The 17603-nt window shown below is 42.5% G+C and overlaps 1 protein-coding gene across 1 annotated transcript; it reads right to left on the bottom strand.

Moving 5' to 3' along the window:
• Positions 1–124: 124 nt before the first annotated feature.
• On the bottom strand, positions 125–16894 carry LOC131115157 (endoplasmic reticulum metallopeptidase 1). Its single transcript, XM_058064375.1, has 15 exons — positions 16508–16894; positions 14354–14658; positions 11714–11841; positions 11531–11636; positions 11305–11451; positions 10490–10582; positions 8900–9112; positions 8580–8800; positions 5788–5962; positions 5512–5702; positions 5292–5444; positions 4306–4508; positions 4122–4237; positions 3885–4048; positions 125–2791 (listed from the first exon to the last, which is right to left on the bottom strand). Exons 1-15 carry the CDS (start codon positions 16780–16782, stop codon positions 2621–2623), a joined length of 2661 nt encoding a protein of 886 aa, XP_057920358.1. The 5' UTR covers positions 16783–16894; the 3' UTR covers positions 125–2620.
• Between the last annotated feature and the right edge of the window lie 709 nt (positions 16895–17603).

The following is a 17603-nucleotide window of genomic DNA, read 5'->3' as shown; positions in this document are numbered from 1 at the left end:
AAAAACTTAAAAAGATGGCACACCTCAAACTGATACCTAATCTTTATTAGCAAACACATTTGTCTCCTCATAAATAAATACCCTACCTCTAACAGTTGAGCACCAAACAGACAAACAACATTGATATAATAAGCATTTTTTTAATTAGAAGTGCTCATTTCTTTCAAGCTTTATCATCATGTAAAATCAATGAAGTATTAAATCCACAATCCAGGTCGCAACAGTCCATAGCAACTCAATTCAAAACTGCATTTTTTTTATTTTAAGAAACCAAACACAAACAGCAGTTAGAGGTAAAGTGTCAAATCCATTACACACTCAAAAAAACAACAAAAAAAACATGGTCAGTATTTAAAATTCAAAAAACAGAAGTATCAAAAAGTTATCGTAGGAGGAATGAGTGAAAGGGCGACAAAATAAAACCAAGCACATAAAACCTTTTTGGATAGAAATAACAAATAGCTTTGACTTTTACAGGCTTTAAGACTTTCCAACATGTAGCCTAGGATAGCTCTCATCAACAGTTATTAGTATTTGTGTTGTTATTGTGGATAAACCGTGAAGATGATGGTGCTACGACTTTATATCAGACCCCTTGTTTTCGATAACAAAGATCTAATATGCTTACACTCTTGATACTTTAACCATTTATTTTGCCATTTACAGTAACAAGAAAAGAATATACAAAAAAAATACAGTGGAACCTCCAAAGTGAAAGTGACTGTTCCGGGGTCAAAATGTCACCATTATATAACCTTTATTAGCTCCACCAGTACTCAGCCATGACAAGATATTTTAGGGGTCATACCGTCACCTAGTGGCATTTTACAGGTATTGCACTGTAAGTGTACAGTGGTCCTTCAGACATGAAACCGCAATATATTGAAGCGATCTTCAAACCGTAACGGCTGCGAATGGTGTTTATTCCTCTTCTATGGTTATTATCGCATTTTCCTGCTAGGCTGTCAGTGTGGTTCCGACTTTGGAGGTTCCACTCTAGCAATATAGTAATCAGCTCCTCAATCAGAATGGGTACTCCTTCTGTTGCAAGGATTTAGAACAATCAAATTTGTGCTGTATGGACGAAAATGTTGCGACACACATTGATTAAACGTGTTAATCAATTAAGCTTAAACAGCAAACTCTGACATCAGGTGTCCCAATACTTTTGTCCGGGTGATGTATTTGTCCTGTACACTGAGGAGGCCCACGTCAGCAGTTTCAACAATCAGCATTGAAAAGTGTTTCAAGTGAGTGCAAACAATCTCCTGATGCGTTGAGTGACGGTCATGTGAGATGTGATTGATGGCCGGGGGGGGGTGGGCTGATCGGTGGCGAGGACGGAGGAAGTCACATGCTATTTTTGATAGTAAGAAGTAATCATAGCAGCGTTCAGTAATCTCATGACTTAGTATTACTACTACTACTAAAGTGGCACACAGTGTCAGTGACAGTACAGTGTCGGCTGATGTGGCCCACTTAGGCAAGAATAACAATGCATATTATCAAATACTAGGGATGGGCATGACCTTTTTGGATATTTTTACTCATTTTATCAACTGAGAAACAAACTATTACAAACTATGGTATTTTTAACAATTTTAAAAATGTATTTGGATTTTCAGTGAATTGCTATTTATTATGTATATATGTTTTACTATTGGGGCAATATTTACTACAGATTATAGTATATATATAATCAATTCTGTGATTGGCTGGCGACCAGTCCAGTCTTGCCCAAAGATAGCTGGGATAGGCTCCAGCATACCTGCAACCCTAGTGAGGATAAGCGGCATAGAAAACGGATGGATGGATGGTATCTACTTCTCAGTTACGATTAGTATCTATAAAATTGTATTATTATTTATCATTATGATGATGCCCATGCCGAGCAAAAAGCATAGTATATAAAGATATTCACGGATGCGCTGTTACCGGGACGACATATGAAGATAAACAACAATGTCCGATGTTGCCTTGCTGGTTTCTCTCACCTGAACATTTACAGGCCTGATATTTCACAACAAAAAAACAAACAAAAACATGTGAATTTCACAGCTTAATCTATTTTGTTTTAACTTCCAGGCACAATTGTCTCCATTGGATTCTTCGTGCACAAACCATTAGCTTTGTTGCTAGTATCAAAAGGCTAACGGATGAAGGGTGTAGTAGATAGAGGATAAAAAAAAGGTTTCCAGTTAGAGGCTGAAGACTGCAGTGCCGATAGCGGTGATATTTTGTTGTTGTTAGGGAAGAAAGGATGCTTTTGCTGATGAAGAGGAGAGGTAGCATGTTAGCATGAGAGTGCAAACAGAGGGTGCTCGGTAAGAAATATAGAGGGGGGGGGGGGGGGGGGCAGGGTGGGAAAGAGAAAGATGGTGAAAAAAAGGCACCACAGATTTGAGATAAATAAAGAGGACGTCCCCCTCCCCACGTCTTTGCGCCGACCAGAAAGTGAGACGATTTCTTCGCTTGGTTAGACACAGTGATGGTGGGGGTCTCTCAGGGTGTGTATATGTGTGTTTGTGTGGGTGGGGGGTTGTGTGTCAAGGCAGCAAGAACCACTTTACAGTTCCTCCACATCTCAGCTGATCAGGGAGCAGCAGAATGGGCGGCGCCCTCAGTATCTGTACATGTCGTAAGTGCTGACCCAAAATGAAGGGAAAACCCAAGAGGGGAACCTGTGCAGGATTTCCTCCAGCTGAGGCGTCCTCTGGTCCTCACCGAAGAAATAGTGAGTAGAGATGGCCACTGAAATAATTCCCTCAGGGCCCGACGGATTGCTGGGCGGCTGGAGATGAACAACAGAAATGGGTTAGTTATATTCATTCATTCATTTTCTACCGTTTTTTTCCTCACGAGGGTCGCGAGGGTGCTGGAGCCTATCCCAGCTGTCTTTGGGTGAGAGGTGGGGTACACCCTGGACTGGTGGACAGCCAATCACAGTGCACATATAAACAACCATTCACACTCACATTCATACCTATGGACAATTTGGAGTCGCCAATTAACCTAGCATGTTTTTGGAATGTGGGAGGAAACCGGAGTACCCGGAGAAAACCCACGCATGCACGGGGAGAACATGCAAACTCCACACAGAGATGGCCAAGGGTGGAATTGAACCCTGGTCTGCGCGCTAACCACTCGACCGCCGTGCCGTCCGGGTTAGTTATATTTTGTTAGTATATTACCTTCCATTATGCCCTTTGCTCTAATAGTAAATAGTACATATACAATGTATTTGTGCCCTAAAACTAACCCTTAATAAATGATGGGTACTCTCTGCAGTTGAGTCAATAAATACCCTCCCTTCAACTATAGATGCTGTGGCTCAATTGTGCCCATTCATTCATTCATTCATTCATTTTCTACCGCTTATCCTCACGAGGGTCGCAGGGGTGCTGGAGCCTATCCCAGCGATCTTCAGGCGAGAGGCGGGGTACACCCTGGACTGGTGGCCAGCCAATCACAGGGCACATATAGACAAACAACCATTCACACTCACATTCATACCTATGGACAATTTGGAGTCGCCAATTAACCTAGCATGTTTTTGGAATGTGGGACTAAACCGGAGTACCCGGAGAAAACCCACGCATGCACGGGGAGAACATGCAAACTCCACACAGAGATGGCCGAGGGTGGATTGAACCCGGGTCTCCTAGCTGTGAGGTCTGCGCGCTAACCACTCGATCGCCGTGCAGCCTCAATTGTGCCCAATTAAACAGAAATTAGTTAACTGAAATGTTTGTGTTCGAAATAGTCAAATAAGGAGCTGTGCTTAAATTTCATGCCATGCCCCACTTTAAAGCAAAACTTTGAAATACAAAATAATTTCCACAATTACTCCTGACTCCTATTTTACTGCCTTATCATTTGAATACCTGTATTTCAAACCAGAAGGTCCACGTGGGCGCGTCCAAGCCATGTGAATAGAAGACAAAATATTCTCCGCTCACGTCAAACCGGGGCATGCCGTCGCCAAAGGACCATGAGGTGAGGCTGGCTCCTCTACGAGGCATCAAGTAAAGCGACATGTGACTTGGACCTACATTGGACAAACATACAGTTACCATATTGCACGACCGGCGCTGCCTTATTTAAGGACATGACTCTCAAACCTTTGACATCAAAGGTCATCTTAATGGTTCCCCACGGCGTCGTCTCCTTGGACACCAGGCTGAACTCCACCGGAGAGCTAGGAGACACTTGAGGAGCAGGGAGATACCAGTTCCTCCTATAAAAAAGCACAAGGATTAAAAAGAGACATCGAGGTTGACAGTTCAAAGTTCAAACATCACCGACTTGCTGAGGAACTTGACGGGCAGGAACCAAGGGTAGCCGCAAAAGGGGCGGTCCTCGCGGCAGTATGTGCGGACGCTGTCATTGATCTCGGGAATGTGCGGCGTTATGTGCTGGATGCCTGTGTAGTCAAAGCTGTTGATCCACACACCCGAGTCCTGACTCTCCACTCGGCCCTGGAGATCATGGAAGGTCCGTGTCGTGTGCTGCCAACATACAACAAACTTACTTGTCTGATTTTTAACTTTCATTCATAGACAATGAAGGACGGGATTGTTCCCAAAGACACGGTGTAACAGCGAGATCAACCGCCACCATCAATGACTCATGATAAAGGAAGGTGGTAGTGGTTGATCTCCATGCTACATCATGCCTTTAGGAACAGTCACAAGTCGTGTCTTCAATGAAGGTAAAAAGATGAGGTAAAATGTATACATATCTTTCGTCCTTAATACCTTTATATGTATTTATATGCATTTCAAATTGTTTTGTGCTTGTAACGAGTATCATTGTAACTGCATACCAACATTTATGGCTTTTCAAAAACGGACTAATCTGATTTACATTGTTTCTTTTGGGAAAAATTCATTTGCTTGGCGCATGTTTTGGTTATAATTAATGACGCTTGTGGAGTGCGGCGCACCCCGTGGCGCACCCACTGTGTGGAGCCCGTTTGGTATTCTGGTCGACTGGGCGGCAGTGAAATGCATGTGGCGGCACACCAGGGGGACGTGTCCACATTTTCACCTTGGCACAATGAAAATTTTCTGACAAAACAGTGCGCCGAAGGTGCGCTGAACGCTCACCAGCTGAGACCTGGTTTCAGGAGTGACGTTCCCCTGACTATACTTTTTATACATTTCTTGGATGCGCTTTTTGTTTTGCATTCTAATGCAATGTCAAGAAGATTGCTTTGGAGCTTCGGGTTCAACATTGCAAATGAATTGCACAAATCAGTGTGTGTGTGTGTGTGTGTGTTGCAAGGGAACCTGCAAAAAGACCCGCTTGGGCCGTGGGCTGTCGGGGCTTCCCGAATAAGGAAAGAGGAGACTGCAAGACACCAGCAGGAACATGATCGTAAAGATGGATGCCAGGCCCGCCAAGATCCACTTAGTGCTTCGCATCAGGTAGATGAAGTGAATCTGAGAGATGATGGGAATTACGATTGGACCAATTTCATCATCGGTTGGTTTGTGGAGGCGCACTCACGAAAAAGGAAGAGATCAATATAGTCCCAATGGTAACCATGGCAGCCAGGACCATTTCCGGTGGAATCTCGGTGCCGCTGCGTCCCATGATGGGAGTGAAGATCTCAAACACCACCCAAATGAGGAACATGAAGTGCAGGTAGGGCAAAGCCAGACCGAGCAGGTAGAGGACGCTGTACTTAAACGACGCACCTACACAAACAACACAACAGTAGCAATCAGCTAATACCCCTCTACATCATCATATGAAGTTAGATTCAAAGAAAAACATGTTTGCCTCTGTTCTTAAATTCCTTGGCGAGCAGCAGTTTGGTGGCCAGGGGGAAGGCCACCATGAGCATGGGCACGTACGCCGAGCAAAGGCCCCGCTGGGTCAACCACACCAGGCTGCAGCACCACAGCAGCAGGCTCACGTCAAAGTACAGGTCTCCCAGCTCCACCAAGCGCACACCCTAACACACACACACACACACACACACACACAACAAACACAAATATATTAGTACAGGCATGTCCAAACCTTTTCCAGCAAAGGCCATATACTGAAAAATGATAGGATACAAGGACCACTTTGATATTTTGTAAAGCAACAATAGTATAAACTTCGCTCTTGTCATTTTCCCCTATTCTTGCGTTTTTTTAAAATTTTCAAAATAGTCTTCTTAAACTTAATCTATTTCCATATTTTGACTATTCTAATATTAACTTTTTCCCCAAACTAATTCTCCAAAAATTACAGCTGTTTATAAAACCTATTTTCTGCTAGTATTTTGAATTTATTTTTCCAAACACTTGCACTGTTTGCTACTTAGCTATTTACTTGTGACTAATTAGCCTGTTGGCCACTAAGCTAGTTTGATAATACTACTACTTATAGCCACTTAGCTAGCTAATTAGAACTAGTTACCTCGCTAATTAGTTATCTATTCAGTTAGTTAGCTACTTAGCTGTGTAGCTACTTAGCTATTTACTTGCTGAACCCGTTTGCGCGTTACTTACCTTAGTTATTTTTCAAGCTTTACTTATTAGTTACACAATTAGAGAGTTTCCTACTTAGCTAATCGGTTAGCCATTTAGCCAGCTAGGTGTTAGCTTAGCTACTTAGCTAATCAGTTAGTCATTTAGTCAGTTATGTGTTAGCTTAGCTACTTAGCTAATCAGTTAGCCATTTAGCCAGTTAGGTGTTAGCTTAGCTACTTAGCTAATCAGTTAGCCGTTTAGTCGGTAAGGTATTAAGCTATTTAGTTACTAAATCAAGTTAGTTAGCTACTTAGCTCCCGAGCTAGTTAGTTTGCCACTTACCCTGTTATCTTAGCAACTTAGCTAATCAGTTAGCCATTTATCCAGCTAGGTGTTAGCTTAGCTACTTAGCTAATCAGTTAGTCATTTAGTCAGTTAGGTGTTTAGCCTGTTAGGTGTTAGCTTAGCTACTTACCTAATCAGTTAGCCGTTTAGTCAGTAAGGTATTAAGCTATTTAGTTACTAAATCAAGTTAGTTAGCTACTTAGCTCCTGAGCTAGTTAGTTTGAAACTTACCCTGTTACTTGGTTTGTTAGATAATTCACTCGTTAATTAGCCACTTGGAGTTACAGGAGTTACACAACCGTTAAGCTAAAAAAAAAATATATATATAATAATATTTGAAGGGGGTGGCGCAAAATAAGAAGCTGTTACCTTTTGTTGCAAATTAAGATGAGGAAATGTATTTACTTTTATTTTATGTTTGGTCAATTGGGGGCAGTGACCCATCAGATCCAGCAGATGGCACCGTGGAGAAAGTTGTTGGTATTACAGGTTTGGGGTGAAATAACAGGTTTGGGGTGAAATAACATTGCTCTGAACATTATCATTTTTTAATTCAATTTATCAGACAGGCGTGTATAAGATTGTTTGAACTTGGCGAAGGTCTTGGTGTATAACGACTTCAGCTCTTTGCCGGTATTAAATAGTGCATTGTTGAGTTCCATGCAGCAAAGACATCATCCCGCTGTTCAATAGAGCTGTTGTTGAATGTCTAGACATGCCTATCTTTTTAACACGCACACACAAACAATGACAGGGTATGTCCAGGCACCAGCATGAAGGAAGAGGAACCAACAACTGCAGCGCGAGGCATGATGTCATGTCATCATGAGTTATCAATGGTTCGCAAAATAATGTGACCGGGTCTTCACCTTGATTATAACGACAAGGCAATGAAGGAACATTCTGTTGAGGAAGTTATCAGTTATCAGTCATCCCGTCCAGTTAGACCACATTCTTTCAGGCTTCGGTGAAAACGAAAACCATTCGATTTCATTTCATTTCATCTTTAGCCTTAGTTGATTATTGCACTAAACTTCCCTTATTCTTAAGTTTCCTTATCTGTGAAATGACGCCATATTCTTTTGACATTTTATGTTTTTTTTAAAGATCATTATTTGTAGAAAGAAAAATATGCATGCATTATTTTTTTTTAATTTAAGTGTGTTATTCTACACTGATGATCATCTTTAAAGTGAAAGTCCATTTGTTTATACAAATAAAATAATACATTAATTCCTAAATTTGATCGTTTAAAAAGATTTTTAAAAAAGTAAATTATAAATAACAATAATCCGAGACTAAAGTGAAAATAAATTGAGCATTTTTTTGTTGCTATTATATTATTCATGCCTTTGTAACCAAAAAATATTATTAAATGAAATAAACAGCACAAAACACTTATTGGCTAAAACCACCAAATTCCAACATTCTACCCCAAACATAATAATAAAATTATTAAAAAATTATTAAATTCTTTAAAAACAGCAAAAAATTGTTATATATTGGGTTAATTACTGGCTAAAATATATATATATTTTTTTAAAAATTGTTACAAAAAATGCAACAAAAATACATTTAAAAAAGCAAAAATGACTTATGTTTTGAATAAAACAAATTTTGTAATATATATGCTGAAACGCAATGAATATACTCTGTATTTGTACAACATTATCGGTATTTGTGATTAGTGCAAAACTTCCATTTGCGTGACAAACATGGCGCCATCCTGACTTCACACGCTCCATCAAAGAGAGAAGGACTCACCCCATAGTAGAGGTTCTTGGCCAGCGTGTGCACCAGCACCATCTTCCCTGTGGCGGCGGCTCCGTAGAGACAGACGGAGGCGTAGAAATGGTTGTACCAGAACATGGAGCGACCTAACAGCGTCACCAGGACAGCCACGATCAGGACCGACAGCAGGGTGACCAACCAGCTGAGCACCACCATGCCTGTGGCACAGGTCAGATCTCGAACATAACGCCCACCTGCGGCAGAATGATGCAAATATTCCCAAAATAGGATATTAATAATAATACTACTATTAATAATAATAATAATGACGTGTTTGTCATTATTCAACCAACCCCGGTTTCCAGGCAGAGAGGCTTTCCTGGCCAGGTAGACGAAAGTTGCCAGGGCGACCATGTAGTTGATGATGGTGCCAACACGTGCCGGGTAAGCCACCACCGCCACTCCGAGCACATCAAAGAACACCATGTTGCCATGGCGATACTCCGAGGAGTCGGCCAGCTTTTCAGACATAAGTAGATGCTTGAGGACGGCCAGGATGTTGTCACCTACAAGCAGGAAGCAGAAGTCATCCACTTAAAATTTATGTCACACCTCAAATAACAGGTGTAATAGCATTTTACTATTACAAGAGTATTCATTATTGTGTACCAGGTTAATACCTGGAAATAAATGAATATTCATTCATTTTCTACCGCTTTTTCCTCACAAGGGTCGCGGGGGTGCTGGAGCCTATCTCAGCTGTCTACGGGCGAGAGGCGGGTTACACCCTGGACTGGTGGCAAGCCAATCACAGGGCACATATAATCAAACAACCATTCACACTCACATTCATACCTATGGACAATTTGGAGTCGCCAATTCACCTAGCATGTTTTTGGAATGTGGGAGGAAACTGGAGTACCCGGAGAAAACCCACCGGGAGAACATGCAAACTCCACACAGAGATGGCCGAGGGTGGAATTGAACCCTGGTCTCCTAGCTGTGATATCTGCGCGCTAACCACTTGACCGTCATTTAACACAAAATCCAGGGTGTTAGTATGTTGTGTAAATGATAACTTTATTGGCTATTATAGACAATGCACTTCTATAAATGCCTCCTTGCTAATGAAAAAATATGCAATTCTCTTTGAATAACCCATGAGACAGTGACCTTTGACCCTCCTCTAATGACTGCATTTCCCTACTCTCAATAAAATCAGTGTCATCGCATCAATCATTAAACACATCTACTCTCCGTTATAACTCACGTCGTTAAATAAGGGCCGCCAAAACATTATGAACACCTCCCAGTGTGACTCAGCATGTCGTGGAAGGTCGTAGTAGTAGCAGAGAAATGTGGCTTACATGAGAGAGAGAGAGGGAGGGTTTATTTTGCAGCCCGAGGCCTGCTTTTCCTGCATGCTCGCATGGTTAAAAAGCACAGTAAACACATGCAGGCAAGACAATGTACTTATTGTTCCTGCAGCATAAACAGGCGGGTGCCTGGCTGGGAAAAGCGAGGAGGGCTCATGCACAACACTGTGCTCGCAGGGGCTGCCTTCTTCATGCCAGACTAAAAATACTTGCTTCTTCACTTTCCCTAATAATTAATGTGCACACATGAGATTTCCAGTAGTAGCAAGTGAGTGAGGAAGGGAGGGAGGGAGGCGGGGTGTGTTTGTTTTTATAATGCTGACAGACTGGATTGTCTGCTAAGTCGAGCACAATCCTTCGAGCGCCAGGTAATGGAGTCGCCGGCAGGTACGCTCGGATGTGCGCATCTTGCATGTGAAGATGGTAAGATTAGAAAAGCGCTGAATGCACTGAAACAGGAGGCATGTGCAAAACAGCCTCCATATAGTGTGGATATACAGTAAATATACATTATCTGCAGTTATTCCTTCGTCGTTTTTAATCACATGACAGGTGTTGTCTGCATACCTGCTCTCTGAATGGAGTCGGTGAGGATTCTGTCTGCCGTGTCGAACTTGGTGTGGTAGATGAAACCGTTCTCGATGAAGGCCAGGTCGATGCCTGCAAAAAGATTGTCTCACTGTACAATTAAGGTCGACAAAAGTACAGTAGTAACTGAGGGACTAATGAGCAACTAATGTGTAATTACTCAGGAACTAAAGCACATACATTTTGAGTACTTACTGAGGAACTAATGACATGCTAATTAGTGGTTAGGGAGGTTCCTTCCTCATTAACTACTGTCTTTTTGTTTACCTTATTGTAACGTATGTTTCCAACTGAGCTTAACTAAACACAGAAATATAACATTAAGACTCAAAATGATGGGTTAAACCACATACATCAGCAGTAATAGTTGTAGGTTTTAAATTAAATATGTATAATCATGGCAAATAAATGAAATACAAAACATAATCAATTACACATATCCATGCATCAATCAATTTTTCATGACGCTTAACATGCAAACTCCACACAGAGATGGCCGAGGGTGGAATTGAACTTGGGTCTCCTAGCTGGGAGGCCTGCACGCTAACCACCCGACCTCCTTGCAGCCTGGTAGAATATTCATTCATTCATTTTCTACCGCTTTTTCCTCACGAGGGTCACGGGGGTGCTGGAGCCTATCCCAGCTGTCTTTGGGCGAGAGGCGGGGTACACCCTGGACTGGTGGCCAGCCAATCACAGGGCACATATAGACAAACAACCATTCACACTCAACATTCATACCTATGGACAATTTGGAGTTGAATAAATAGCTATTTGTGTTGTAACGGCATTACCTGGGATGTTACCAAAGTCCCTATAGATGCGGAAATCCGTGTCGGAGGGAATGACGCCGCTCTGAAAGACCTCCTGACCCACCACAGATGCAAACGGGTGTTTGGCGGCGTGGACGTAAGCCTGCACCAGCCATGGATTCTCTGGACCTGTTGGCACAAAATTTACTGAAGATTAAGAAAAGTTCAGCTGCACTTCTGGTATTATTATTATGAAATGGCATTTTACCTGTCTGAAAAACCACTTCCTTGCCCCCGACGCCCGCAGCCTCGAGGTTAATGAAGGCTCTCACCTGTTTGGCCCACGGGTGCTGAGTGATAAAACCATGACTAGCCTAAAAGAGACAAAGGCTTTTAAAATGGAAGCACCAAAGCATTGCATATACAGACGATATCTAACGAGGCGCGTTACCTGCAGGACATTTTCCTCAGCGCCATTAAAGAGGAAGATGACGCCGTGCTGGAGAGGAGTAGACTGGTTGGCCAGAGAGTAGAGGACTTCCAGCATGACTGCGCAGCTCACGGCATCGTCACTCGCACCTTAAAAGACACATATCAACATCAAAAACACGTACCATGTTGGTTAAGTGTGTTAACTGGCGGGGTTGGTAGTGTGCTTCAGCAATGTCCTGGGGTTTTGCTGGGGTGTCCGATGTTCCCACTCTTCTTTTGTTGTTTTGTCTTATGTCAGATTCTGTGATTATATGTGTGGAAAAAATCATTTATTGAATTGGTAACTGCTACGGCGTGGAGAAGGGGTAGGATTTAATAAGCTTTGCTTCTTCCTGCTCCTTTTCAGACATGTGTAGTCATGAGGTGTTGTGTGTATGCATGTATGTGTGTATATATATATATGTAGATGTGTGTATGTATATGTATGTATATATGTGTGCATGTATGTGTGTGTATATATACAGTAAACCTTGGATATATCGGATTCAATTGTTCCCACTGGTTTTGTCCGATATAAGCGAAATCCGTTATATGCATATACCAGAAAATGTCCGTTTTACGCATATATCGGATTTATATCCGGTATATGCGTAAATCGAATTTTATCCGTTATAAAAAGGCACTTCCTTGACTATGTTTCCAATGTACCTGGACGCGCAGGCAACACTGCAAACGCTGCAAATGACGTCGTATAGCGGCCTGTCACGATTCGGCGAATCGGAGCGCCACGATGCGGCCATCCGATATATGCGAAGGAAATTTAATGGAAATGCATTGGAACGGGACTGGAGATTTTGTCCGAAATAGGCGAAATCCGTTATAAAAAATCCGATATATGCAATGAATTTTTATTGGAAATGCATTACAGAAAAATTGGTTCTTTTTTATCTGTCCGTTGTGAGCGAATTTCCGATATATCCGAGTCCGATATATCCGAGGTTTACTGTATATATATATATAAATAGATATTGTAAGTGTATTGTATTCTAAGTGTATATGTGAGAAAGAATAATGTAACATAGTATGCATGTCTGAAATAAATTAAGAAAAAAAGGTGTTTATTTCAATAAATAATGACAAATAATTCAATTGTAATGATATTGCATTATAACTGTTAAACTGTTCAGGGCTGACCTAGGACAAATAATACACTACATGGGGATAAAAGGGAGGAGGCCGTGTGTGAAAACATGCCAGGAATGCGCCGACCTGGTTGAGATCCAGCTCCTGTTGCATTGTGTGATGGCGAGGGGGAGAAAGAAGGAAAAAGGGCAGGAGGGGGAAGCCGGCCAGACCCATGAGAGGAAAAGAGGTGGGCATGTGATACAGATAGCTTAAGACGGAGGAGCGACAAGAAACGGGTTTTTAAAAAAAATGGTGACAATCATGTGCTGTGGCTTTGTGGACTGAAGGTTTAATGTCTCTCGGTCTCTCATGTGAGCTGCAAATCCTCTGCTACCCCAACTCCAAAAAACAGCTTGAACACGGTGATCGGTTCGCGGGCCGTATCCAAACACACCACTTTTAATTTAGGCGGGAAAATACAGCCAATAATGTGTAAATAATCAAGTCAATCATCGTTATGGTTTGGGGCTGCATGAGTGCTGCACGGCGGACGAGTGGTTAGCACAGCTAGGAGACCAGGGTTCAATTCCACCCTTGGCCATCTCTGTGTGGAGTTTGCATGTTCTCCCTGTGCATGCATGGGTTTTCTCTGGGTACTCCGGTTTCCTCCCACATTCCAAAAACATGCTAGGTTAATTGGTGACTCCAAATTGTCCATAGGTATGAATGTGAGTGTGAATGGTTGTTTGTCTATATGTGCCCTGTGATTGGCTGGCGACCAGTCCAGGGTGTACCCCGCCTCTCGCCCAAAGACAGCTGGGATAGGCTCCAGCACCCCCGCGACACTCGTGAGGATAAGCGGTAGAAAATGAATGAATGAATATTCTACCAGGCTGCAAGATGTCGGGTGGTTAGCGTGCAGGCCTCACAGCTCCTTGGAACACTGAGGACTCCATTTTGTTTTTTTCAGTGTCTTTAGTAGCTTCCATCCATCCATTTTCTATGCTGTTTATCCTCACTAGGGTGGCAGGTATGCTGGAGCCTATGCCAGCTGACGTAATGCCACTCTGCACTGGTTGTGACATCATCCAAATATAAAAAATATACATGAGAGCTTCACTATTAAATAATCTTGCAATAATGCGCAATAAATAAATAATCAATAGAACCCCTTTTTGCACTTGTATTGTTTGAATATTTCAGCTGTACCAAAAAATATTTGTGTCAAAGTCACAAAAAAGCTGTTTTTTAGTCGGAAACTCCTATTTTCCTGAAACTTACCTGCTGATTACTAAATAACGGAAAAAGGTAGAAACACATTTTTTCCCCCAGATGAAAATGGGAGTCTAGTCTTTCTTTTGATAGGTTCCGTGTTCATATTTACATAGAACACAATATTCTGTGTGCTTGGAAAGATCAGTTCTTTGAAAGATGGCTGGTTGTTTTTATTTTGCCCAAGAATTGTAAAAAAAAATGAATGAAGATATTGTTTAAAAAGAAAAAAAATGTATTATTGAAAAAAATAAACACTGACCTGGACTGTTAGCCACGGTATCAAAGTGACAGTTGGCCAGCATCAGATGCTGTGTGCCGCCTTTGGGCTCCAGACGCACGGCGATGTTGGTGACGCGGTCGTAAAAGCTGGTGAAGCCGCCCAGGAAGTCGATGGAGAAGGAGCCCGTGGGCCGCTGCACGTCCACGGTGAGCTGATGGGGGCCCTGTGCCGTCTCTTGGCGGATCTTCTCGATCTGCTCTAGCAGGTAGACCACGGTGAGGACCTCGTTCTCGTGGCTGCCCACCGGCCGAGGTCCGACACTGGTGATGCGCTCCAGGTGCCATCTGCATGGAGACATGATATTGCGTGAAGTGCATTGATCTGTGTGAGATATTTCAAGTCAATACCGGGAGTAGTATTCAGTAATAATGACCCCCCAAAAAATTGAATTTCAGTTCGAATCCATGGCAATAATCACTGTTCTATGGTTATCGGTACTATTCTCATGAGATTTGGCTTTCTAAAGTGCATTGATCTGTGTGAGAAATTTCAAGTCAATACCGGGAGTAGTATTCAGTAATAATTCATTCATTCATTTTCGACCGCTTTTCCTCACGAGGGTCGCGGGGGTGCTGCAGCCTATCCCAACTGTCTTCGGGGTACACCCTGGACTGGTGGCCAGCCAATCACTGGGCACATATAGACAAACAACCATTCACACTCACATTCATACCTATGGACAATTTGGAGTCGCCAATTAACCTAGCATGTTTTTGGAATGTGGGAGGAAACCGGAGTACCCGGAGAAAACCCACGCATGCACAGGGAGAACATGCAAACTCCACACAGAGATGGCCAAGGGTGGAATTGAACCCTGGTCTCCTAGCTGTGACGTCTGCACGCTAACCACTAGATCACCGTGCCGCCCTATTCAGTAATAATGACAAAACAAAATATTGAATTTCAGTTCGAATCCATGGCAATAATCACTGTTCTATGGTTATCGGTACTTTTGTCATGAGATTTGGCTTTATAAAGTGCATTGATCTTTGTGAGAAATTTCAAGTCAATACCGGGAGTAGTATTCAGTAATAATTAATTCATTTTCGACCGCTTTTCCTCACGAGGGTCGCGGGGGTGCTGGAGCCTATCCCAGCTGTCTTCAGGGTACACCCTGGACTGGTCGCCAGCCAATCACAGGGCACATATAGACAAACAACCATTCACACTCACATTCATACCTATGGACAATTTGGAGTCACCAATTAACCTAGCATGTTTTTGGAATGTGGGAGGAAACCGGAGTACCCGGAGAAAACATGCAAACTCCACACAGGGATGGCCGAGGGTGGAATTGAACCCTGGTCTGCACGCTAACCACTAGACCACCGTGCTGCCCTATTCAGTAATAATGACAACACAAAATATTGAATTTCAGTTCGAATCCATGGCAATAATCACTGTTCTATGGTTATCGGTACTTTTGTCATGAGATTTGGCTTTATAAAGTGCTTTGACCTGTGTGAGAAATTTCAAGTCAATACCAGGAGTAGTATTCATTAATAATGACTAAAAAATATATTGAATTTCAGTTCGAATCCATGGCAATAATCACTGTTCTATGGTTATCGGTACTTTTCTCATGAGATTCGGCTTTAACAGATGGTTATCCATGCATGCCCTTTTAAATCAAATGCAAAAGCATAACTAATTCTTTTTAATGGAGCAAGTGGTCAAAAATGACTGACTAATCCCTCAGGCCACAACTTTCAACAGCTGACCGCCATAATCCTTGCTTCTCCTGAAAAAGAGCCATTTCTACTTCCATTACGCCAAGCCTGCTTATCAGTGTTTTTATATTTGAAAGCGAATGAGTGTCATCATATCGTAGTGACCACAATGTCCATGATTTTTTGTGCTTTCATGTCATGGGTCATAAAGAGCAGTTGAAAACTATGAAAGACTCTGGTACACCTGCACAATCTGTATAAAGACGATATATATGACACACCTGCACAACCTATAAAAGAGGCCATGACACAGGATTGTCAATGACTTCCGTTTACCTGGCAGGTGAGGTATCAAGGGGAATTGATGGGGTAATGGTTTCTAGGAGGGGTCAAACCGGAGGAAAGGTGACTGTGGGACCGTTAGCCGCCGACACCGTGATGGGAGAGGTTCTCTCACACTCACCTGGCTCTCTCGGCGTTGAACTCTGCGCTCGGCTTCCCAATGACGAGCTGCTGGAGCGACAAATGAACGAGTCCCCACAGCAGCAAAATAAACAAGCACACCAGGGAAGTTGCCAGACCCTCTCTCAGCAGGTACAAGCTCACGTCGGGCTTCCTCTTCGGCTCGCCGCCGCTCCAGCCGTTGTCCCAACCGTGCCGGTGGCCCGCCCCTGCATAGCTATTATGTGTCCCCAGTGATGATGGTTTTATTCTCCGGACAGTGGTGTCGCTCTCCATTTTACAGCCAGCGACACATCAGCTTGCAAGCGTCGCTCTCAGGCGTCGCTGCTTTCTTTTCCCCTTCCTGGACGGGCGACGGAAAGAGAGGAGGAACAAACTTCGTGGTGGGCGGGCCTCTGTCGCGTCACAAAAAGAGGGCAAAAAACGCTTTTTACTACGAAACAAAGCGATACTTCTTTTCTGTCACGTATTTTTGATTGACGACAATGCTGTATGACGACACACACACATATGCTATGCTTTGTTTATAATATAGTATATAAAGTATACGTATATATCGCAGCTTTTGTGTTATAGGTGACAAAGCAATGTGTAATATATACCTCATTATTAATGAACACATTTTTACATTATGGCGACGGCAATAAAAATGATCAGGATGACCTTTTATCACCCCTGTACTAGGTCATGGTTGAGTTAGACTTACAATTGAGTCACTTGAGACTTGGGATTAAAAACTTCAGACTTGCAAAACACTCACTCTGCCATCTTGTGATTTAACAATTTAAATGTTGTGCGTTTATGGCGCCGTCTAGTTGTTAAAACGAGTATGGCAGGTACCCCTTTTATGGCGAGTTGATTAGAAAATGCAAACGAATGAATGGATGACCGTAGGCAGTAACAGAAATGTTAGAATTATGACTGTAATATCATTGCAGGACCACTGCAATACACCGATCCGAGATAATCACCTATATATATATATATGTTTGTTTGTCCTTTAACAACAATCAGATCACAGTTGCATTCAATGTGCAAGAAATATAATACAATGCACGATCTAATGAGGTCCAGTGCCAGCGCTGTATTCTGTTATT

This window comes from Doryrhamphus excisus, chromosome 2, assembly GCF_030265055.1.
Source record: "Doryrhamphus excisus isolate RoL2022-K1 chromosome 2, RoL_Dexc_1.0, whole genome shotgun sequence".
NCBI lineage: Eukaryota > Metazoa > Chordata > Actinopteri > Syngnathiformes > Syngnathidae > Doryrhamphus > Doryrhamphus excisus.
Note: the sequence above shows the minus strand (reverse complement) of the source record. Positions and strands in the feature narration are given on the sequence as shown.

Bases quoted from the DNA above. Each gene is read 5' to 3' on its own strand.
- LOC131115157 (XM_058064375.1), bottom strand. From the start codon at position 16,782: ATGGAGAGCGACACCACTGTCCGGAGAATAAAACCATCATCACTGGGG. The intron at 11,637-11,713 runs GTAACGCGCCTC...TGTCTCTTTTAG, and splicing joins CTGAGGAAAATGTCCTGCAG to GCTAGTCATGGTTTTATCAC. The intron at 5,445-5,511 runs GTGAGTGCGCCT...ATCATCTCTCAG, and splicing joins TATTGATCTCTTCCTTTTTC to ATTCACTTCATCTACCTGAT.